This window comes from Schistosoma haematobium, chromosome ZW (genome assembly GCF_000699445.3).
Source record: "Schistosoma haematobium chromosome ZW, whole genome shotgun sequence".
In the NCBI taxonomy this organism is placed as follows: Eukaryota; Metazoa; Platyhelminthes; class Trematoda; order Strigeidida; family Schistosomatidae; genus Schistosoma; species Schistosoma haematobium.
The window spans coordinates 33,581,870-33,608,206 of NC_067195.1; the positions used below are offsets into that span (position 1 = coordinate 33,581,870).

A 26,337-nucleotide genomic window follows, 5' to 3' on the forward strand; every position below is an offset into this window, starting at 1 on the left:
TTATATTTACATTAGAATAAGGAACGTTTCTTTTGTTTAATCATATTATTGTCATTACAAAAACTAAACTTGAGTGACAATATATATTTATTTATCTATATTATATTGGGAGATAACTCTAGTCAGTCCTTTTTTTTCTAACTCTAAAAAGTGTCATTATATAATTAATTTTAAATATTTAGGTGTACAGGAAAAAAGGTTGGAACATGTGCAGAATAAGAAAGCGACATTTTAAATGACAAATACAACATTAAACAATGAAGAAAAGAAAATAATGAACAATGGTTAACTAATAGTTAGTTTAATTAATCGTTTAATTAGTTTGGTTTAAGTTTAGGCCAATCGTCATCAGTTGAAATACCACTTGGAATTCGATTTGAATCACTTAGTTTTTGAATGGTTAGTTTTTACTTCACAGTGGTATGAAGTTTTGATACTCTTCAAGACTGAAACCGAAACCTTTAAGTTTCATGACCAGGTTACATTTCAGCCACTGAGTTCAATTATTTATGATTAGTATTATTTTCTGAGGACTAATAAGCTAAAAGTTATTTATCAATTACAAATTCAACTGATAAATTAAATTTTATACCCTATATATAAGACGGACAGGCCGTATGAATCAAAGGAAGTGGTCAGTGAGATTCCCTGGTAAAATTATTTTCTAACTTATGAAGTGGAATAAAACAATGTTTTACGACTAATCATTCACTTTTTATGAGATCAAATGGGCTGGTGGATTAGAATCTTGTGAGTATTTTGGCATAAGTATGAGACAAGCAATAGCATTTATCGTTGATAAGAAAAGGTAAGTTATCATTTGTATACAGTCTAAACGTGAAGCTAATTTGCGGTACGGATATGAATTTAATTCTGTGAGGTAGTCAGTGTGGTCGTTATAGCTGCTGTTGATTAATAAGCTTTGTTTATGGCGTTTTCCACACTTGGACGATGGGAAATGGTATGAATCGTGGGGATTTTGATGTCTAGTATATTCTTTACTCAGTTGATAAGTTTGTGCAGCTGCTTCAAATGCTGCATTTATTGCTGCTTGAGCGGCTAACTTAGAATCAATATGATCAAATTCTTCCACTGTTTTTATTGGTAAGTCACTTCGTATATGTTTCCTTGATTTAGCTGTCTCGTAAAAACCAGAAGCATTTTTGTTTGTGTTAAGATTTGATTTCGCCCCATACATTTTTGTTTGAGATGGATTTAGATCTGTTACACCATAATCAGAAGCAATAACACGAGTAGCTGCCAAGGCCGCTGCTGCAGTTGCTGTTACAGTGGTTCGGAATATTCTTTCTGAAGTATCACTATCTACATCATCTGTATCACTGTTTACATCATCGTTTTCGTCATCACTTGGTGAACTTTCAGTTACTGATGGCGCGGCGTATTTGTATGATGGCTTCATTGGATACTTCTGCTTCATTATTTGGTCATATGACATCGGTAAATGTTCTCTCCAAGGAGATCTTTCTGAAACACTGTCTTTCGGTTTGTTTTTTATAAAATGAGATTTATTTGAAAAATCGCTATTACGTAATCTCGGATGGATCATTTTGTATTCATGACATTTCATTATATCTTGTTTATCACTAATAGTACTGTTGTTAATTTCAGTCTTACTATTCTTAAAAGCGTTAATATTATGGATGATATTGGAATTAGCTGATTCTAAAAATTTAGGTCTTGATATCTTATTTACTTGTCCGATTGGACTGTCAGAGTCTGGGTCAATAGGACGATATTTGACATCTGATGTAAAATTTGTTGCATTTAGGATAACTTCTGAATCACAATGGTTTATGAAGTGTCCACTGTCAGGATGGATTGGAAAATAACGGTTTGATTGATTATTACTTTTACCACAATTACTGTTACTATTATTATTATTAACGGTCTTATTACTTTTACGTGATAACAGTTTTACAGGTTTGCAGTACTTTTTAAAATAGTACTGTTGTCTGGAAATACTCTTCTCAATTAACTGGTCTGTTTGTTGTAATGACGATTTATATTTTGGTTCTTGTCTGTTTGTGTTATTGCGTGGTGTTTTATATCTATCATTGTAATTATGATTTTCATGCATGTGTCTATTAACATAAAGGTGTTCAGAGTATGGCTCACTGTTACGTCGTTTACCTTGTCCAGTGCCTGAGATTGCATAAATGAAATCTTGCCAAGTGAGTAGTTCTGTTGATTGGTATAGTTTGTTGTTCATTACAGCAAGTATTGTTGCAATACTTAAGAGGCCAAGCTGATCCAGCAGAAAAATACCTATAAGTGAAAGTAATCGAATGATTTGGTTGATATTTGTTAAGAATGGAAAAGGTTTGAAATCCTCGACCAATAATTAGTTTTTAAACATCATTATATAAATTTAACTGAGTTGTTTAACAGACTAGTCGCTACAATTTTCATCACTCCTCAGTATGAAAGCGTTAGATAGTTCAGTATCATTAGTTATAAACAAAGAAGACGTATTTGCACTTGAAATTGTATATTCGTAAGTTTTATTTATTGTGAATGTGCTTCTCTATTTCAAAATCTAAAATATCACGTTGTTTGAACAGCTATTATTTGAAATTTATTAGCTGTAAATTTTCCTATTGGTTCTTTCTACCAATTTATTAATTTTAGGAAATTATGGATGGCATACTGATTCTTCTTAAAAGGTTAAATTTGGTTTACATGTACGGATGCCAGTTTTTCAATGGAAATCTTCATTATCATTATCATAATCTAGGTAACTATGACCGCACACCCATTACAATGATCCTTGATCAAGATTTTGTACAGCTGAAACGAAAATGATTCGAATACCCAGCAATTTTCTTGTGGTAAAGAGAGAAATATATAGGTGATTGTGTGTAACCGGAATTCGTTATGAGTCAGCACTTGTGAAAATGGAAATCGTTGAGTAAAATTGGATGATTTCGTAAATATTCAAATAAATTGTCAGCACTCTGATTCACTAGCGAATTCGCAATCAAATAGATTCTTAACTGATTATAACTGAGGGGCTTTTACGTTGCAAAGAACAATTACCCATTACTTTAGAACTTATGAATATATTTAATAAATAACTCATTTAATATGGCACTTAAGGTTGTGATAAATTGAACATGCTTAGTTTCAGAGTTCACTAAATGAGATTATTCTAAATCCCTGTTAATTATGTTGGGTATCGGAAATGAGGTTAAAATAAAGTCTTAATTCTTGCACTAGATACAATCCAAAAAAATTGTCTGTCATGTTAGAACCTCAGTGTTATATTCATAAAACAAAACTGCTAAACATGTCTCGATTTCATTTGATGTGCATTGTTGTGTTCCTGCTTGTCATATAAATAGGAAATGAATTTTGTTTACTAAACTGGGAAAGTATTTTCTTTTTCGACCATAAAATATCATTCCATAATATTTTTATTATAAAAGTGGATTCGTAGACCTGAAGGTAAAGCTATCCAAAATAATAGGTTAGTTGGAAACGTTTGCTGTTTGATGCGCCATCCTCTGTACTAAGTTTAAGGTAATTCAGTACTAGTTCATACCAGATACATGCAGCTGGAAATTCATACACATAGAACTATCTTTAATTCAGAAATAGAAAGTGGATATGGTAAGAAACTCAGACTTACCTAAAACAGGCAATGTCCTCATTGAGCGGGGAGCATTTGTTGATACAATCACCACATACATAGTCATACTGAGAACTAAGGAAAGTGCAACTGATAACCTATCTCCTGTGTCATCTAATGTGAAGATCAAGCATGCAAGAGCAGATAACATTGAAAATGGAACAAGAACAAGTACAATAAAATACAGCGGCTGCCTTTTAAGATGGATAGCAATACTCACATATTGGTAAGTGACATTCATATCACTACGATATTTCTTCCGTACAAAATGAACAGATTGAATTTCCCATTCACTGACATTAGAATTAGGTAAGTAACTATTATCCACTGCTGAACCATGTGTAAATGGTTGCAAAAGTAATTGTTGTTCACCACTTTGCCATGGAACAAGAATCAGAAAACATGTTTGATAATCAAACGGGAAAAATGATACATCAAGGGGACATGTCACATCTAGAACCGCACCATGAAGCCAAGTAACTGATCCGTCATTGCTTACGGTAACCCGTCCTCTTACACCTGCACTAAAATCGAAATCAGTGGATGCTTTTCCATTCATAACGCCCACATCTGGTATCCATAAATTTGTTGTTGGTAGACTGACTTCTTGAATTTCAGAGAACTCCTCTGGATCCCAAGTCAATCTAGGATCGGTCCATCTCTTCATGATCCAAGAAGGATTTAGCACCAGTGAAAAATTATAGTTTAAACAGAATAAAAAGTTATATCAAAACATGGATACATTGAAAATAATGTTTTAATTTTTTAAAAATTACATTAATGATCACTACAAAAAACTTCAAAGTGATTGCTTACGGAACTGGTGTAGTGAACAGAACACGGGTGGGTACAATCGAATGAATTTAACACAAAATTACAGGACTTGTTAATAAAATCTAACAATCATAAAGTAAATGCTTAACTTGCAAAATATCCACCAATTGTCTCAAAATGACTCAGACTTCATTGTTCTTGGATTTTCATACAAATTACATCCTGTTTCCATTCTTTACTGTTCGATCCTCTTGTCTCGCTGCTGCCAGACCTGTTCACGACTAACATCATATACCACTTATGTCAATATAAGTAGCACACACCATACTGGAACCATCTTCACTCACCTGACAGTTTTTCTGTATTTTTAGATATTATGCTTTTGTGTGTTCGTTATCAGGACATAAGGTAAAGCCAATTATATTATTTTGCTCAAGAATACTCAGTTAATTCAATTTCTTGTTTTCCCTCACTATATGATTTATCAGATCAAGATAACTGACATACTGAAATGGATGTACTCATCATTTGCATGTTTAAATTGTATTTATTTATTATTGAAAGAATGGATATCTTAAGAGGTTTTGCTTTAAAATGTCTATCCTGTTTAACCAGAAAAACGTATCGAACCTGATTTTTTAATAAATTATGCCTCATTTCCCTGCTATTGAGTCCGTTTTTGGTTGGTGTCATATTGGTAACAAGACTCGTAAATGTATATACGCATATGATTATTTGAACAAGATAGAAAACTAAACCTTTAGTTGTTGGGTTTTTTTCATTGTTTAAATCCCTACCAAACTGAACAACATATTGAGTTTTCTTCTTTATATCATTCTACTCCCTAATTAACTATTTTAGAAATTAATTGACCTTTTTGAACAAAATTATGGTAATCGATTTCAACTCCTTACTTATGTACATTTATTTACACCTCTTTTAAATTTTGGTTGTAATGCATTGCATCTTTAATTTCAATTTGGCATTTGTTGTTTTAACTTCGTCTATCTGCTTCCCTTTAATCAAATGTTTTATATAATGTTGATTGATTAAGATATGAATTTTTGTGACATCAAAATGAAAATAAAGAAGAAAGAAATTTATCCCTTAAAGATGAAGAGGCAGAGAAGTAGAGAAAAATGAAGTTGTAAAAGTCAAAACTAATAAATAGTACGTCTGTTTTTTTGTGTACGCTATGAAAAACCCAACTAAGCTTATAATAACTCATCTATAAGTAGATATTGGAAGAACAGCGCAAGTAATGACTTGAATAATTTGTGAGGATAAAAATCAGTAAAAAATGACTATAATTTCTGCTTTACACAAATTTATAAGCATATGTCAGTATTGGTTAAAGGCGATGTGGTACAAATTATTTTCTGCTACTATTGCTACCATATATTCTGTGACCGTTTATAAGAAATTCAATTAACTGAACCCTTACTCGTTATCGGTTGTTCATTAAGATTGACTTTTACCAACACTTTAGTTAAGGTATGATAGTTTTATTAACTCATAAGCTAAATGTTTGTTGAAACGGTCGGAACTGCTTCAGTGTTGTGAAAAGTTAAATCATACCAGTATGAAATGTGTAATTCATACTTAATAATGTCCTGAATGAAGGTTGGTCATTAACTTCGAATAAAACGTTGGTAACTATTGATTTGAATTAAATATAGACAAACTTTAATTCATTAATAAATAATATGACCCTTATACTTGACTCAATAATCGAATGTGGTTTGGATTCTCATTTATAAAGCATCCAAACCCTAGATCGATGTTCGTTTGTTAAGCGATCACAGTACAAACATATCTGGGATGACGAAATCTAAGTTCTCAATGGTTTACCTTATCCAGACTAGGGATGCTTTTTATTTGAAAAATGACAACGTTCGTTTTGATGTACCCAATCTGTTGATGTTATTACACTTGATATTATCAAATATTTTACATTTATTAAAGCACATACCAATCTTCACAACTTTAAAGACACCTTTAAAATATGCTTAGTTTGAACGAAGCTGACTGTGATAAAAGTGGTTTTTTTATCAATTCCAAATAATATAAGCACACAAGATATGCTACACTAGTTTATCATTTTGTACCGAAGGTGTGATTTGACCCACTGAGAATTAGAAATCATAACTGCTAGATTTCGTTATGTTTTGTCCTATTGAAGGCAGTCGAATTATGATGGTAGTTTTTGCCTGGATATAATTCAGGAATGTATTCTGATAAACAAAATAAATGATGTTCCCAAACAATTAGTTCATTACATATAATGATAACTGAGCTATATCAAATAGTTGAAAGATCAGAACATGATAAATGGCTTTTAGTCTAGTTTAAATGTGCAACTGTCAGATGCAACTGAGCTCAATTTCTCATAAACAAATTACATACATCAAAAGAGCGAACGACGACAGTTTAATGGGATGATTGGATGTACAGTCAAGTTTCTTTACTTGGCAGCATAAAAGTACCAAACATTTTCACAAATAAGTGCATCTTGAATAAGCGGTTTAAACTCATTTCTGATATAGTCTTTGATAGGGAATAATGTTAAAGTTGAATCGAAATCCTATTGAGATTTAAGATTAGACTGATTGCTAAGTCTCATATTCATTTTAAAGTCATTTACAAACTTTGTTTGGCTGAAAGTAATATTACCAGAAGGGTTTTTGTGGAGATTTTAGAAATTTCATTAGTTGAAATGATGAGTCAATTGAAGCTAGACCACCATCGAAAACCTGGAGGCACTGGATGGCCGTTTCGTCCTATTGTGGGACTCCTCAGCAGCACACATCCATGATCCCGCCCCAGCGGGATTCGAACCCAGGACCTATCAATCTCGCGTCAGGCTCTTAACCAACTAGACTACTGAGCCGGCAAACAACGGTGTTAATGTCTAACTTCAACCAATCCACGAAGTTGCGCCACCGTACACCATTGTCTTCATTGAGTTAATACTTTACAACAGACCTGGTTGAACTCCATTTGGTTGAAGTTACACATTAACATCTCTGGATGCCGGCTCAGTGGTCTGGTTGGTTAAGTGCCTGGCGCGAGATTGATAGGTCCTGGGTTCGAATCTCGCGGGGGGATAGTGGATACTCACTGTTGAAGAGTCCCATACTAGGACGAAACGGCCGTCCAGTGCTTTCAGCTTTTCCATGTTGGTCTACCTTCAATCGACTCATGATATCAACTAGTGAAATTAATTTATTCGTTCTTACTTCAGCTTATTAATTGGGTGGTTAATGATTGTGAAGAGAAACTAAGTATTGTCAACTGTTCATTGGTTACATCAATCAGTCTAATAATTAACTGCTTGTAAAGTTCTACTTTTATGTATAATTGATCATAAATGTTTTCCACCTTTTTCATATGCCTACCGATGCTGTTTGTTTTACATTCATTTAAAATTTTAATATTTCTGATGAACTGAAACAAACTAGCGAGTGTTACAACTTTTTTTTAGAAATATTATATCCAATGAAACAATAAGCGGAGAAATTTGTTCATGTAATAGTTAACGTGATAGAAATGAATGATTTATGGTCATGTATTTCTTATTAAGTAATTATTCACTTTTTCAGTTGGTAATTATCTAGATTTAGATGAAGACAATTTACAGCATCATATAAGTTTGCTTTGCAGTCTCAAGGTTACATCTGGAATCAGTCAGCAGAAACTAATAATATTCAGCCTTGTTCAAGAGGCGGATAGTTTCCACTTAATGGTTTATTCAAAAACAGTTTAGTAAACTACTTCTTGATGTGTTACACTTGAAAATTTTAGTTATATGAACAATATCGCAACTAAATTAAGGAAAACAGTCCCTCTTTAAAATGGAATCAATCGTTGTAACTGGACATTGAAAAACGTTTTGAATGACTTACCATAGTAAACCATCCGGAGATACTCAAGGTTTCTTCTGATTGTGACTGAATTAGAAAGAGTTAATAAATGAAACTCAAAATGCTTTCATTTCTGTGGTTATTTATTGAACAGTTCATGTAAAATATCTAAAGCAATCCCGGTAGCTAGCAACATAAGATATGACACTTCTTCTGTAACACTGTTTAGAAATATGAAAAGTGACTTTGAAGTTCATTTAGTGATACTTACTTACTTACGCCTGTTACTCCTCGTGAAGGAGCATAGGCCGCTCACCAGCATTCGCCATCCAACCCTGTCCTGGGCAATCCTTTCCAGCTCCTTCCAGTTGTTATTCATCTTTTTCATATCTGCTTCTATTATCCGACGTAATGTGTTCTTAGGCCTTCCTCTTTTCCGCTTCCCTTCAGGATTACAAGTTAGGGCTTGTCTCGTGATGCAGTTTGACGATTTGCGTAATCTATGTCCTATCCATTTCCATCGTATTTTCCTAATTTCTTCAGCTGGAAGCTGATTTGTTCTCTCCTACAAAAGGCTGTTGCTGATGGTATCCGGCCAATGGATGTTGAGTATCTTGCGAAGACAGCTATTTATAAATACTTGTACCTTCTTGATGGTGGTTGTTGTAGTTCTCCAAGTTTCAGCTCCATACAGTAGAACTGCCTTGACGTTCGTATTGAAGATTCTCACTTTGATATTGGTTGAAAGTTGTTTTGAGTTCCATATGTTCTTCAATTGTAGGAATGCGATCCTTGCTTTGCCAATCCTCGCCTTTACGTCTGCATCTGAGCCTTTTTGTTCATCGATGATGCTTCCCAGGTATGTGAAGGATTCTACATCTTCCAGAGTTTCGCCATCAAGAGTGATTGGATTGTTCTCCGCTTTGAATTTGAGGACCTTGGTTTTCCCTTTGTGTATGCTGAGGCCTACTGATGCAGAGACTGCTGCTACACTGGCTGTCTTTGTCTGCATCTGTTCGTGTGTATGCGGTAGGAGGGTTAGGTCATCTGCGAAGTCCAAATCATCTAATTGGTTCTGAGCTGTCCATTGTATTCCGTGTTTTCCTTCAGATGTCGAAGTCCTCACAATCCAGTCGACCACCAGAAGAAAAAGGAAGGGAGAGAGTAAACAGCCTTGTCTGACTCCGGTCTTGACTTGGAATGCATCTGTCAGCTGTCCTCCATGCACTACTTTGCATTGTAGTCCGTCGTATGAGTTCCGGATAATATTGACAATCTTCTCACGAACTCCGTAGTATCGAAGAAGTTTCCATAACGTCCTCCTATCCACACTGTCAAATGCCTTTTCATAATCAATGAAGTTGATGTATAGTGACGAGTTCCACTCAAATGATTGTTTGACGATGATCCTTAGTGTTGCAATTTGGTCTGTGCACGATCGATCCTTACGGAATCCAGCTTGTTGATCTCGAAGTTGGGCGTCTACCATTTAGTGATAAATATCATGTTATTTGAGATAAATTCTGATATAATTGTTCGTCGTATTTTATTTAAAATCATACAAAATGCAACAGTACAACAGAACCCCAAAAAATTATAAATTCAGGTTACAAGAGATCCATTACCCTGATGTAGCGGAAAGTGTGTTTTTCAGAAGACAAATTATAAAGGCTAATATCTTTGCCATTTCTTTAACTTCATGTCAACTAATTTATTTGTGTCTAGAAGCCAAAGAAACGATTACGTACCTTAAGAGCCGCTGTATTTTTAGAGTCGTTTGTCACAATTCATCTTTCCCAATAAATCACATTTCTACGGTAGTCTGCAACTAGGCTTATGCAGTGTATTCAACAGCAAAAATAACATTCATTAAATACCTAAATGTCAAGCTACATTAATATCACAAAATAGAGTTCAAAAACATGAGTATACCTAACTTTCAAAAGGCGTGGTGATGATAAGCTTTTATCATAAATTGTATTTTTAATCATACATTAAACAATTTTTTTTCGTTTTACTTTAGAGATTCATCCATCAAACTACAAGAAATAATGCACTTAAACAATCTAACTGGTGAGTGTTTATAAAAATTTCTTTCCAATTTAGCTGACGTAAATTGTATAAAAAATAAGTCCCATATTTTTTTCTACGACCTTTTTGTGTTTTGATATCTTCTAGTGTATTCATTGTATTTAACTTTGTCATCTTAAAACATTCAGCTGATTGACAATAGAGAATACGGAGTAGTAATTCTCCAAAGACCTAACGAAAAGTTAGATGATTTTCTGATAGAACGATTTTTTGTCGTACTTGTGGGAAACACTTAGTGGACTTCTTACCTATCTGTTTAAAATTTCTTGCTTATGAACGCCTGATTATAGTGAGGTTTTTGTAGTAGATTTGAACATTACCATAGGTATCGATTGCCGAAAACTAGTAAATCTTTACATTGTAGCTTCCTTCTGTTAACTGTATGGCATTTGCAGTCTGAACTTATCAGCTAGTCTTGATTTCTTTAAAAAGATATGCATAACTGCATTTATCAGAGAAAAGATCTAATCATCTTTTTTCGTTCGTTCAATTCAGAACGAAAACGAAAACCTACATTTCTGTTTCATAATGTCATTATTGAAATGCATGATGACTGTGTAGACCACTTATTCATAGCTTTACTCGATTTCAACATTCTTTATAATCAAATCTTGATGGTATAGTGAAAACTCTTAAAGCATTTTCTATCAATGTATCTTTTCGTCTATCCAAGAATTTGTGAACAAAATTTTCTACTGCATTATTGACCATAATATACACAAAAAATAGACCTACAAATCCAAGAATCTGTACAACATTATAAGTTATATTAACGTGTACAGGATTTGTAGACTGATTCATATAACCATTTGGTCGAACAGTTAAACTCCCTCGATTCAGTAGTTGAGCTACCAGTTTTTCTTCTGCTGTAAATGAACCACTCCGAAGATTCGAATCACTTATTGTAAATTGGGGTTCATCATATGAAACTAAAGAAATCAAAAATAGAGTGATCACCATATTAATTAGATAATATTGATTTTTGAATAGAACTAAATTATGATTCTGGTGGAGCAACAAATCTCCACTTTATGATTCACCAACGGGTATCTATCTATGGAAGCCGGATACCATCAGCAACGGCCTACTGTGGGTGAGAACAATCCAACTTCCAGCTGAAGAAGAAATTAGGAAAAGACGTTGGAAGTGGATAGGACACGCATTGAGGAAATCATCAGACTGCATCACGAAGCAAGCGCTAACTCGGAATCCTGAAGGGAAATGGAAAAGGGGAAGGCCAAAGAACACACTGTCGAGAATTAGAAGCAGACATGAAAAGGATAAATAGAAACTGGAAACAACTGAAAACGGTTGTCGAGGACAGAGTTATATGAAGAATGCTGGTGAGCAGCCTATGCTCCTCTACGAAGGGCAACTGGCATAAGTATGTAATCTAACTATGGATGATATTTCGATTAGTATATTAACACTAGATAGATAAAGTATTAAGTGTTATGGCCAGTGAGAATTAATACATTAGATTTCACTTGTAGTCTGTTTTATTTAATATTTGTGAAATTTGCCGGAAGTTTAAGAAATCACAAAAATGTTTCACAATTATGATATCTATTCGAAGAAAATAAAGAATTTAAACTAATGCATTACAAATCTGATTAAACGTTTGAGATGATCATGTGGATCGATATGATAATATGGAAACAAAGTTCACCAAATAAAATGAATTTCAGTAAACCTCAGTTGTTTATACCAGCGCATTAATGCTCCATGTGACGCAAAAAAATCAAAATCAAATTCATAGTTCACTACCTAATAGAATTGTTATTCACTAAAATACGTACTTTGGAGTAACCTAAATTATACTGAAAAAATGTAGATTAAGTTTTAGTGATTAATTAGCAGTAGAATAAACTATCTAATATGGATAAACAGAGAAACTTGTAACTCGAGAGACAGTTATCTCACCTAGGAGTGGACTGCAAAATACAGGAATATCTCAATTGCTAATTGTGTTCAGAAATCAGTAACCCATGAAGCTTATCTCAACCTGAACAGTGAAATTAATCTGTGTCGGGTGAGGCAGTTACCCACCTAAGACAATGGAAGATGGTCGCGTAATATCATGGATTGGTTGAATTTAGACATCAACACTGTTGGATGCCGGCTCAGTGGTCTAGAGTTTAGGCGTTTGTGCGCGGGGTCAAGGGTTCAAACCACGCGTGTGCGATTGTGGATGATCACTGCTGAGAAGTCCCATACTAGGACGAAACAACCGTCCAGTGCTTCCAGGTTCTCAATAATGGTTTAACATTGATCAATTCATGATGTCAGTCAAAACTCAACAATCTCCACAACCATATACTGCTAATTAGGTCAACTGAGTCGTTTTTACAGTTTTAAGTAAAAGGTTAAGGGTAGAGTATATAGAATAGTCTAATTGGTTACCCCTGCATTTCAATGGCATGGTTATACTGTAGGACCCTTCAAACACAGAGCTTTCACCTACCTCCAAAATATCATGAGGAATGAATGTGATTTTTGGTCGGTTTATTTCAATCCAAAAACTGTATTCCAATCTAGACTGATCACTAAATCATATGATCTTAAATTTAACTATAACATTATTCAAACCCCCTAATTATCTGTCTCTGATTGAAATTTCAATCTATCAATTTAGTTTTTGAATGCAATTTAGACATAGACCGTCAGTCAAGACTAATATTCGTGGAAAAAAATATTATGTATATATAGAATTTTTAAGTTAAAATCTAGAAATATTGTATTTCTTCTCCTATGACTGACAGTGGATTGCTTTTTAGCATATTTCAAAAAAAAATAAGATTTTGATTTACACTTTTAAATGTTCTTCATGTATGCTTTGAAGAGATGTTTTACAATAGTAAAATGGTGGTTTATATCAGCGCTATAGGATAATCATTTTTCAGTCTAAGTTAGTAAGGTATTTATAATTATAGTAGAGTTGAAAAAAAAAGTTTTTTTTGACGCATTTTTTTATTTTTATAACAACTGGTCGTTCAATGAATAATTTGACTGGTACTAAGATTTATCATGGACTTGAAGTTATTCAAGTTAGTTGTTCAGGTAAAACATCTGAAAAAAGAGTATCCTTGGAGAAGTCAGGAAGGTGATTGCTTTATGAATAAGCAGTAAGCAATCTTTAAGGAATAATTATGAATACTTATGTTGATTATTTATTATTCAACTAGTAGATAGCAAGTTCTAATAAAAATTAATAAAATTCAATAGACCTGAAATCAATTTGTTTATTTTTGTCAGTTTTATCATTGAAAACTTACATGTTGAAGCACGACCGCTTGTCGTTAATTGAGTTGATATGGGTACTGGTTGTGTTTTTGATGAAGCCGATGCAGCAACATTGGCTGCAACACCCTTACGTGATCTTATATACCATGATTCAGTTGATGCATGACTAAACATTAGACTACTGAAATGTGTTAAGCATACATATGATAAAAGAATGATATATTTTGGATTCATCATCAAAAATATCTTCAAAGATTTGTGTAAATTTATGACGAACATTCATAGAACCTGTAAACAAAATGACAATAAATTAGTTGTAATGAGTTTTGATAAATAGAGCAGAAGTATTCATAACCTAGTGAAACAACAATTTACCTTTTAAAAATTCTGTTTATAAAAGGAATATTTTATTTCAATAAATCCCTATAGAATAATGTTCATTAGCATCGTATAACTTCAAATATTTGTCAACTAAAACTCAATGATTTAACTGTTAAGGAATATTTTTAGACAAATTAATACTGTTACGAATATCATAATTTACTAACTTGAATGAAAGAAGGTATATTCACATAATAACAATAATTTCCTTCACGAACTGACTCCAGGCGGAGAATTATCGAAAACCGAATTCACTAAACAGATATTTCGTCCTAGAGCATGCTTAAGAATTATGATCGTAAATCCACTGAAATTAAATCTAACCCTTGCTTCTGACTCAGTGTTATATAGGATGAACATTTGTCCCAATATCTAGAAGGTATCTGCTAAACTCAATCTATGGTTTCAGTTGTGTTTTGCATGCCTTATGAAGGAATTCTGAAACACCAATCATTTTTAGATATCTGGTTTATTTTGCTTACTCTTAGAAAGAAAATCCAGAAACATTAGTGTCAATGTCATAGGTGTACTTACAGACCATCTGAGTATTAAATGGATTATATTTACACTAACTGATTTGAAACATACAAGGGAACTTTCTGATTAAAGCTTTGTATCATCTTTAGTAAATAGACGGATTGAATTACACCCCCTACAGTGGTTATCGGTCATATTAGTTTACATATTTCTGTCAATTATTTTATTAATAAGATATGGCTGAGTGTGATCATATTAGTGGTTGACATTAAAGTAAATTACGTCCCAATGGGTAGCCACATAAACATAATCACATTTCCCAAATCATTTTAAGTAATTAAGAATACTGTTGTTGTTTTTTTAAAAAATAGTTCAAGTAATAAACTTGACAATACCAGCAACTTCCATTCCGTAGAACAAAGTATAAATAGGTACTTCCCACAGACTTACTTTTTCAATAGAAAATATAAAGATGACATTTTTTATACAATATGTAAGGTTTCAATAGATATATGAGTTGAACCGTAGTCAATAAGCAACCATTTAAAATTCGGAAATTTGGTGGAATTCTTTATGAGTAGTCTAACCGTAGATGTGCTCTCGACTAGAAATTAAGTGAACTGAATTGGAAAGTCTCTTCTAACGATATATATACACAAAATTAACATATTGCGTGCATTCATTTTCAAACTCTTACCAGTAAAATATCACTTTATATGGATTGTTAGATCCTATATTTTTTAAAGCCAAAACCATATGTTTATTAGATTTCTTATGGTCTAGAGTAATTATATGCGGATCTTATATGTGTACAAGCACTCCCTATGTATGCATAAATTCTTGTCATTTTATTCTGAATAAATGAAAATCTATTGGCTGTAAGATGGATCGAAGTTACATCTTTGACATAGACAACAAGATACCACTTGCGAGCAATGACTGCCATCTTACTTAAATTGCATATCAGAACTAAAAGGCGAACATCATTACTTAAAACGTAAATTAAATATACAAATTTAGTATAAAAGTGCTAAGCTAAGAATTCGAAGTTTGTAGATGATAATTTGTGTGGAACAGAGTTTAACATCGTCAATCTCATTTCAAAGGCGATTACATGCAACTACGAAATACGAAGATTTCTTTTTTTTTCTGAACATTTTTTGATGTTATTCAATGACTAATGTATAATAATTTAGTAGTTGTCCTCAACTTGGAGTTATATCACATTATAGCAATAACTTATTTGTCTGCGCTTACACTTTTAGCTTTTCAAAAATAAAACTGGGTTTGAAATTTCTCGTGCTACAAAGCTAAGCTACGTTAAATAACCGCTGTTAATGAATTTGCCTCTAATATCATCAAAGGGGGGAGAACCTTTATAAAAAATGTTCAGCCAAAAACGGAGTTATTAGAAAATATTTTGGGAGCTTACATCTGAATAGTTAAACCGCTTACCAGGATAAGGTACGTTTGTAAAAAATTTATATCAGTTACTGTTGATTTTAAAATCAGACCGGTTGACTGAACTCAGCTCTAGATCGAATTAATCATTTATAAACTAAAGAGGATTTTATCAAAACTATCACCAGCAATTATTATTAAAAAATACTATCGGCTTATTAGCTAAATTAAATTATACTTCAAAGTAAAAGTTTTACTTTGTTTAGAAACAAAAAAAATTAATTATGTACGTCAACTTCATAACAGAATCTTCAGGGCTAAATTGAAATTTGCCTTACAGCGCTTCTGAAATAGTCTTGAAGATAACACAACTACTTTAAATAAAAGCCTAATTAAAGAAACTCTGTTGTAAGTAATTGTATGAAAAAGGTGCTGCTGAAAAATTGAATAAATCTATTTGATATTATTTTGTCACTTTTTGTTCTGCACATAAATATGAAAGAGATATAGGTCTTCGGCACTGAACGGAATAAAGCTTATGTTTATGAAAAGATAATTTCTTATTGATATAAACATTGTGCCGGAAATTTTAACTAACAGTTTACTTACAGTTATCATGACTAACGTATTTCAGTATCATCATTTTGTTTTGTTCTGATCGAAGATCCATCTTGTACTAAATTCAACTTTTTTTTCTTTCATTCTCATTTTCTTTCTTTCTGTTACTAATTATTACCTCTAAACAAACAATAGGAATTTTATCATAGCTTTCTTTTCCATAAACACAGTAAGTGTTTTGGATTTTCTTCTTTTTTTCTACTCTTAGTTATATATAATATTTTACAGAATCAAACTTATACCCTAATTGGACTAACTCAATTTTTATGTGAAGGGAAGAAAGAGATAGTGAGTAAGAAGAGTAGAAAGGAGCTATAAAAACTAACTGTTCACCTTGTCTTATCAGATAAACTTATCGGCAATTGAATCAAGTAATTACAATCTAATAATCAATTAGGATAATCTTGATTTATTTGATTCATTCACTTTATTCTACCATAAGTGAGCTTATATTCACTACTGTAAAGAAGCTAGCAGTATTTATTAGTTTGCTTCTTCTTTCCTTTCTTTTCTGACTTTATTAAATACTGGTGCACGTTTCTGTTTTTTATCTGGAATGAGATCTATCTTTTATAATAAACTTATATATTTACAGTGTTATTTTAGCTAACACAGAAATGCGTATGTCAAATATCACCAAAACCTTTATGCTTGTTTAGAAGATTCGGATGCTGCTAAAACAAGTTTATTAAAAACTTGAGCCGAGAAACATATTTTGAATGAAACTGTCTCAATACGTAGCTCTCAGTCCCAAAATAGCAAGTCATTAAACAAGAAGTTGGACAATATCTTTATAAAAAGGAAGAAAATCATTGAAATTCCATCAAAATATTTTTTCGGCTTCCATGAAGTTTAATGTATCTCAGTTCTTCTTTTTTGATGTAAATATTTGTTGAAGGATAACCATTAAACACTTCACTTCATTAGTGATTATTCATCTGAATATAATAACTACACTTTTATGATTAAAGTTGTTCATGACAATCAACTAATTGGCTTCCCTCCTTCAGAAGATTTCACCTAATATTTGAAGCAATGGAAAAACCAGAGTCCAAAACGGGTCACATAAATAGTATAAAACAACCAAATGAACAACTCATTTTTAACTGAAGCTATTTTGGAAACCAGATCCTTACACACCTGATAGACTATTTAAAAATCACTTACATTCATTAAATGGTAACGAAAAAGATGTTTTATTCTTCATAAAAATGCTTTAAAAAAAACTAATTATGAACTTCCAAAGCTAGTATTATTACACGTTAGAGTTGTCATTCTACTGGAAAACTTTTATCCATTGTCTATTTACGATAACTATGTATTCAGAAAAACGAACCTGTAGAAGATGTATAGTAGTAATATTTTTTACGCTTCATTCTTATCACTTATTTACAACAAACACACTTGTTCAGACGCTGACTGGATGACGACAATTTCGTCATTCGTTAGGATATACATGGTTCCTGGGAAGAATGTGGCATCTCGGTGGCACACATTTATGTATAGATGGAAAATTGGAAAGCTGATGATGTACTTTGTAATATATTAAAAGCCACATTTATAACATGACTGTATTCTTCATTACTATGAAAATTTTGGCGCGGTAACAGACTTGTTTCGTTTCTGCTTTCTGGATTGTTATTTTATTTAGGTACATATAAAATGATGATGAGCTCTTATTTTAAGAATTGTTTAAAGCCTTATTTGGAGATGATTAATAGCTTTTTAAAAGCGATTCCTTCTATATATTCGATTTGGTATTCATAATTTACGTTTATTTAAATTCAAAAATAGTGAGGACTTATGAACTAAGAAATAAAATTGTATGAAAATGTGGTTAAAAATTATATATATGAAATAATACCAATCATTTTACCGAGAAAATATTAAGAATACAACATCAAAAGATTTTTTGAACGTACTAGTTTACAGTGTGTTGATACAGCTTTATTAGTGACTCTTCTGAACACCGTTCAGGGTAGTTTCAGTACTGAATTTATTAGCCACTTACTTCCAGCTTATCGAGAAGGAAAATTGCAGATTAATTGCCCAGTGGTCAGATAATCATAAAAGATCGTCTGGAGCAATAGTATCAGTCGTGTTATATTCTAGGGATTGGTATTACTACTGCCAATTACTGTTTTGGTTAGAATTTTGAAACAACATATACCTAATATATGTATCCGCAGATTACTGAATATTGATTAACATCTGCTGTCTACCTCTTAGTATTGATCGAATTCTTCAGAATAAGTTCTAATGTACCTATTAGTCTAAGTGAATTGACATCATATGCACTATGTTGGGATCTTTACTGTTTCGGTGTAATTGGTAAGAAAAGCAAGAACTATTTTTCCTTCCACGTGGATAGTTTGTTACTTTTGGGGAACGGATGGACGTTTTGGAATTCGAAGAGCCCTAAAGTCGCGGTAAGTTTAGAGAAACAGTTAAAATTATGTAGCTAAAATGAGTCTTCCTTACTAAGAAGAGAATGCACTGATTTCAATCGCTCCGCTTAACATACAATCTAATATATTAAATGCTAGCAATAGAATAAATAAACATCTGTTACTTTTAGGACACATGCGAAAAATGAAATTCGTGTATTGTCTCAAGGTAATGTTGAAATAATATTTTTATCTGCTTTTCAGTTGTTAGTACTTGATAAGATAGTATAAAGAATATTACACCAGTAGGAGGAAAATGATCTAAAGACAGTACTCTTTGTAGATGATAAGTTTTGTTTTACGGAATACATTCAATTGTAGTTTGATCTTTCAACAAAAATGAATAATTTTATGGTTTACCGATCAAATTGCATTAACACGACCTTACAACATATTTCACATATTAAATCAAATGGGGGTCATACTGACGGTAAAAATTATTTTAATTTCTGGTCTTAGAAAAATTAGTGAAAATAATTTCGTGTTATGTAATGTGTTATATATTTAAGCTTTAATAAAATGTGAAAATCGTATTCCGTTTCTATGGTGAAAACCCGCGACATTAATTTGAACAATTTAAGTAAAAGTAAAATTATTTAGTAATCTAGTTAAGTTTAATAGGGATTGTTCAGCTTTGGAGGCTATTCTGAAGATTACCGGATAGTCGTTCAAGCTTATCCAAAGAATTCTTAGTATACACCTAAATTCTTACAACACTAGTATTCATTAAAAGTAGTCCGAGAGTTGAAGATGAATACTTTTGATTGTAAGCATAATAAATAAATGTTTTTTTGATACCGAGATACATGACTTTTAAAATTTTATACAAAATTAAGTTAACCAAAGGGTTATTCTGTGAATTGTTCTCCCTTACAATGAATTCTGTTCGCTATTGTAAAATAATAGTGATTTATTGTTCACTAGTTTATGTTTGTACTCCTGTATGAATAGCCTATAATAGTGATTTCTAAATCTAGTACATGGAAGCAAGAATCAGTTTTTAATCAACACGAAATCCTAATAGTTTTTGATTTATCAACAAAGTAAGTTGAGGATAAATGATTAATTATAATGACTATTCTAAAGTGATGGTGCTTTAGTCTAAAGAAAAATTAGATTTTACACTGTGCTCAATTGTAAACGATAGAATTTCAAAGCATAATATCAGAAGTCATTTTAATTTGTGTTTGTAAATTATCTGACCGACATAAAATCACCAGTGACATCCCTATCAGCTAATTTTCCTGTATGATTGGGTTGTTGTCTAATGAATTTTAGAGCCTACAGATTATTGAGATAATATATATAGTTAGCCATACATATATGGTGGTCCCAAAAATGTCTGTTACTGGGAAAGCTCATATTTCTACCTAATGAAAGTTCTGTAACACTTATTCACGATTTCATCATAAACAGGAATATATTTTGTAATGTTTAAAGTTTAGGGTTCTAAAACAACATGATCGAAGATCCTTTAAAAATGTTAGTTAATCAAGCGTCACAAGATTAATTTGATCCGTATACACAAACAAATTCCAACGATGACAAATGCACCGAAGTAGGAAGAGAGAAAACTGTACGGTGTGAAACACTACTAAAATAATATGTAAATACCACAGGATACATAGCAAGACAAGGTAAACCAAGGAATATTTCCTAGTGACCTTGAAATGTTCTATGGGAATAATACTTAGATACGAAAGGTCACAACTTGAATCAACAGTAACACACTTCAATTACCGATCAAAATGAGTATGTCGGCTTATTCTTATGATAAGCTGTGTCACGTCACAACTTGCTCCCTTAAATTCAGAGTTACAAAAATCAAATAATTTTAAGAACACTTATTTGTATAAATTAAATCTTACAACGGTTACCAAAGTCTAGCGTTAATGTAACTTCATTATCGATTATCAAAAAACGTTCATTTAGCACCAATCAGTTACTAATAGAATTTTATATCTTTTCAGTTGCTTTTCCAAGGTGAAGGATTATATAGTTCAAAGGATTACACAGTTAAAAGTCGTTGAATAACACTTACCGTTTGAATAATAATATATTAGCCAATAGAGGTTTCATGCTAGAAGGAGTTTAAGGGTACCAGAACGTATATATGAAATACATTTGACAAGTGATTCGACTTTAATCATGAACAAAGTTATCTTTATATTAAAAGATGGACGTGATTCTCCTAAAATTAGTAGTGAAAAAACTAACCCTTCTTTTTTCGAAATATAATTTTTTCTAGTTAGTCAGATCAATTATGGTTCTGTGTAAGCCTCTGTTATTCATAATTTTGAATAATCATTCACTCTAAAAACAATTATTTTTATAACTTTTTTGAAACTGTTGTGCCATAGTCAGTATTTTTGCCCAGGAAAAATCATACTATACGAAGTTAACAGAATATAAATCATTGTAATTAGACACGAATGTATACTACTTGTGTAGGTATTGAAGCATTTATTTCTTAACTATACTGTCGAAAGTTTCTTATAATCAAGACAATGAGGGTACAAACAAATCACTAAGGCACATGATAGAGTGAATTTCAATTCGTTTGTCAAAAAGTCACTTTAACTTCTTCGTCTTCTCAATATCCCTCTTTTATATGGATTATCCTTAGGGTTAAACAGGTAGGTTTGGAAGATTTACTATAAATTCAGGTATGTTTCCAGTTGTGTGAAACTTAAATTCAATGGAATATTGTTCTAATATCACGAAGCGTCAGTGAACTATTTAATGACTTCAGATCATTTATAAAACTTTTTAAAATAAAATTGTCATATATAGTACAAATACTTTCATCTGTACGTAAATATAAGACTGATGATTTTAAATGGATCAATAACCGGTTTATATTATAAACAATACATAACCACCATACCTACCAAGGATGAATATCACATTAGTTAACTGTCATCGACACAGTTTTTGTTCTGTTTATAAATTCAAACGATTGTTTATTAATTATTTGGAAAAAAACCTAGAGATTTCTTAATACTTTATCATAAAGACAAAACTTTAGTAAACTTTATTTCAATAAAAATGTGAACTACATAAGATATCCACTTTGCTACAATCCCATCTGATATTCTATCAATACAGAAACTAAACTCAGCAACTTTATAAAACGTAATATTTTTAATAGCTCATTGTGTTTTAATGAATAGACTTTGCTAAATTTCAAGTATATTGAGAAATGTTAAAATGAATTTTTTTATACGCTGAGATATTCTGAATAGATTTTCATATAAGTAGTATTTTAATGTTCTCGATGTAAACTGTAAAGGTGTTTCATGGCATTGGGTATGAAAATATTCGCTTTGTGAGATCGTTTGTGATGAGTAGTGTGGTGAAGAGTTCACAAACGTTTACATCTGTCAAGGAATGTAAAATGTTTCACATTACACGGGGGCAGGATCGTGGATGAGCACTGCTGAGGAGTCCCATACTAGGATGAAACGGCCATCCAGTGCTTCCAGGTTTTCCATGGTAGTCTAGCTTCAATTGACTCATTATTTCAACTATTGAAATTACTGAAATCTCCACAAAACCCTTTCTCATACAAAACAGCAATGTCTTTTTCAATTTTTTCACTTAATTCTTTTAAACAATCATTATCTTAGTTTGTTTTGTTCTTAAAGAAATTCAAATCGATGTGCCAAAAAATCCTTGGAATGTTATTATTTTCTATGTTTTCTATAAAATGTTTTGTTGGAATGTTACTTCTCTATCAGTTTTGTTTAGAGTAGTAGTTAATATAATGAACGATTAGTAACTAAATTTATAACACGTTTTATTTGAAGATAGATGAAAAAAAAGCATTACTTTAAGACAATAGCTAACAAAAGTGTTTATAATTTTGTCTAAGAGCTATTCGACAGATTGGTTTCACGACAAAGTTAAATAAAATTGTCGATTGTTCTATTCAACTACCAGGAAGATTATTAATTTAGCTGACAACACCTAAATACATTTATATTAAGTTATATATGACAGTCAACAAAAACAACGATAGTTTTTTATACTCTCATTAATATAGCATGATTTGTAAAACAAACGGTTAAAAGTTTGTTTTAAAGTTGAATTCACAAGTCAATCAAAGTTAGACCGCCAACGAAAACTTGGAAGCACTGAACGGCCTTTTCGTCTTAGTATGGGGCTCCTCACCAGTGCTCATCCACTATCCTGCACGCGGGACCTGATCTCAGGACCTTTGGTCTCTCGCGCGAAGTTTTTCATCGTTAAATGTTTATTGTAGGTTGACTTATTCTAGAGAACTTCAATCGAACATCAAACATATTCATTTAAAAATTATTTGTCTATAATGTTCTGATAGTTCTGAAAAAACTGTCTTGAATTATGCTACGATAACAACAACCATCATATCATAGTTCCATAAATTCTTTTTCTGACTTTAATGATTAAGACGAGCGATAACTATTAACTAGAATTAACGTATATTGTGTATCTAAAATACTTGGGAGGTGTTAAAATTATGTCAATTTAAAAGACTCACGGACCATATCTCGTACGGTCTAATTTACATGGCTTCAGATTGCTTTATACGGTTTAGCTAGAAAACTGAAACTCCTTATGATTTTAAGACAATCACAAACACAAATATGTTTTAACCTTATAATGGGATAAAGCTATTATTTATTGGTTATCGATTCCAATTAATATTCTTCATCGGTCAATTCATTATGAGATTTCTTTTAAATTAAATACTGAATGAATGGTCTAGCTTCAACTGACTCATGATTTCAACCTGTGAAATTTCTAAAACTCTCCACAAAACCCATTCTGATAATAATCAACTGCTCATTAGTGACTGACTTCAAGAAAAACTCCTGGAGTTCTAGTGAGAAGCCGTTACCAGTGGAGTTCAACCGGTCTGTTGTGAGATAACAACTCACTGAAGACAATGGTGTACGGTGGCGCAACTTCGTGGATTGGTTGAAGTTAGACATTAACACCATTGGATGCCGGCTCAGTGATCTAGTGGTTAAGTGCTCGCGCGCGAAGCCAGTAGGTCTTGGGTTCGAGCCCCTCGTGGTGCGGGATCGTGGATGCGCACTGCTGAGGAGTCCCATACTAGGACGAAACGGCCGTCCAGTGCTTCCAGGTTTTCAATGGTGGTCTAGCTTCAACTGACTCATGATTTCAACCTGTGGAATGAATAACTGTTTGCACATCTCACTATGTTTCATTTTAATAGCTGACTATTTATAGTTATGAGTACATGGAACAAAAAAAACTTTTGAAAGCAACAATTGAATAGAAAAACTTACCACCAAATCCGGAACATAGTCTTGTATATGTCTGTTGAGTATTCTATAATAAGACGAATAAAATCTTTTATATGAAAATCTCAAATGCATTTTATTCGTACCATTATTTGTTATTCATGGAGACTTTTATAGGAAAAGAGACAAGTCAAAGAAGTGGAAATATTTCAGACAAGTAAATAATTGTGTAAGGAATTAAATTAAACGGGTGTTATGATTCTATATGTGCAGAATCATACTTCTGTTTGTAAAACATTATTCTGTTCTAATTTCTGTAAAAAAGTGTTTTCATTCCAAATAACTTGCCTGTTCGTTTATCATTTATTATTACCTAGATAAGAGAACAAGAGAAAGACAGATGAAAATTAAATTTAACCAAAAAAACTAAGTCATAGATTGGAAGCGAATAGGAATGAAATAAAAAGAGGGATGAAAGTGATTAATAGGGCAACATGAATTTAATGTCTACACTTGTGAAATACTATTTGATTGAAGGAAAGATCCACTCACTTTATACTGTATACCTGGTCTTTGTTCTTTCATTCGCTTAGAAATTAAATTTTATTATTACTCAAACTTGTTGGTTTTAGAAGAATGAAATACGAGTTTAAATGATTACTCGATAAACAACAAGAAAATGGATAGGTTATTCTTTTACAACTAGAAGTGAAATGTAAATGAGTTGGGTACGGAAAGTAAACCGATGTTAAAGGAACTAATTTCCACAGTGTTACTAAATAGGTTAATCGAGATTTTCAAAAGCTTGTTAATTTATATTGAAAACAGACAAACAATGAGTGAGCATCAAGTAGTACTGAATATATAATGAATATGTTCTTTTATTGATGCCATATTCGAGTAATGATAGAGTAGATGAGTTACAAACATAGCGTACGTAAATGTTTATCTTTTATAACATCGCATTACGATGTTTCTTATAAGCATAGGTACTCGAATTACATTTAAAATATTTTGTGAATCTTTGAGAAATAGAACCTTGATAGTAAACTGTATTACGATACTTATCTCCTGAAATCGCAAACATTTAACTATCTTAGATTCATTTGGTATTGCTTGCTTGAATCTGCAATTGATCAGTCTCTTATTAGCATTGTGCATCCTATGCGGATCGCCTCGATATTGCCTTAATTCACAAGCAACATAAGCAAAGATGGATAGTGGTCAGCAGTGGAATCCAGGACGCACTGATCAATTGCAGTCCCAAACAACAATGGGAAGATACAAGTAAATAATATCACCTGAATTTAAACATCACCCCATTGCACAAGCAAGCGGCTATCAGGACTCAGTAACTAAATGGATAACACTATGGCGTTTGAAGAGAACGGTACTGGGTTCGAGTCCCAGAATGAACATCAACTCTGAGATGCAGTTGCATCCAGCTGACGTGTCCCAAATGGGACGAAACGCGCGTCCTGGACTCCACTGCTAGTCAATACATATCTTTGCTTATTTAACTATCTTTCTTGATATGCGTTTAAAGAAGAAAAATGCATTTTGTGAGAAATAGGAAGAAAATATCTTGAATGACTTACTGTAGTAGTAGTTCCTGAACTACTACATATACAAACCTGACAGTAGAATTTTACATGTATTGGTTAGCTTTCACTTTACTGGGGTGTGGCTTTGTAAGTATACACAAATTAGTGTATTAATAACAATGACAGTTTACATCATTAAGCAAAGACATATTCCCGATCCAAATAAATTCAGATTGAAAAGAACCTCTTAGTGGATGAAATAATCAAGATCGTTCAAATTAACTATCTACCACCTTTATTAGATACTGGATGGTTTTATATCAGTTCACAATGATATTTATCTTATGAATTAGTGGATTTAAATGTTAAAGATAAATAAAATTCGTTTATTGTTCATAAATTTTCAGATGCAATTGTAACTGATTTATAATTTAGTATACATTAAGGTTTGTCATTAAAATCATACCCTACTTATCCAATTTCTTGGTAGCTTAATATTAGTCTCGTTTATTTCAACGGCAGGAAGATTAAAACTCACTATTGATGTAATAAATATTACCGAAATTTTCTCATCAATGTGAATCTTCTTAGTATACT

At 32.2% G+C, this 26,337-nt stretch overlaps 1 protein-coding gene across 2 annotated transcripts; it reads right to left on the reverse strand.

The window, feature by feature from the left end:
• Positions 1–104: 104 nt before the first annotated feature.
• Positions 105–24,297, reverse strand: MS3_00003349 (uncharacterized protein). 2 transcript variants are annotated; one of them, XM_012941324.2, is made up of 6 exons: positions 24,242–24,297; positions 13,653–13,908; positions 11,113–11,306; positions 8,329–8,373; positions 3,650–4,310; positions 105–2,286 (listed from the first exon to the last, which is right to left on the reverse strand). In XM_012941324.2, exons 2-6 carry the CDS (start codon positions 13,897–13,899, stop codon positions 716–718), a joined length of 2,718 nt encoding a protein of 905 aa, XP_012796778.2. In that variant the 5' UTR covers positions 13,900–13,908; positions 24,242–24,297; the 3' UTR covers positions 105–715. The 2 variants fall into 2 exon arrangements, with proteins under 2 accessions (XP_012796778.2, XP_051071149.1); XM_051211115.1 differs by lacking the exons at positions 105–2,286; positions 3,650–4,310 and adding an exon at positions 6,511–6,657.
• Between the last annotated feature and the right edge of the window lie 2,040 nt (positions 24,298–26,337).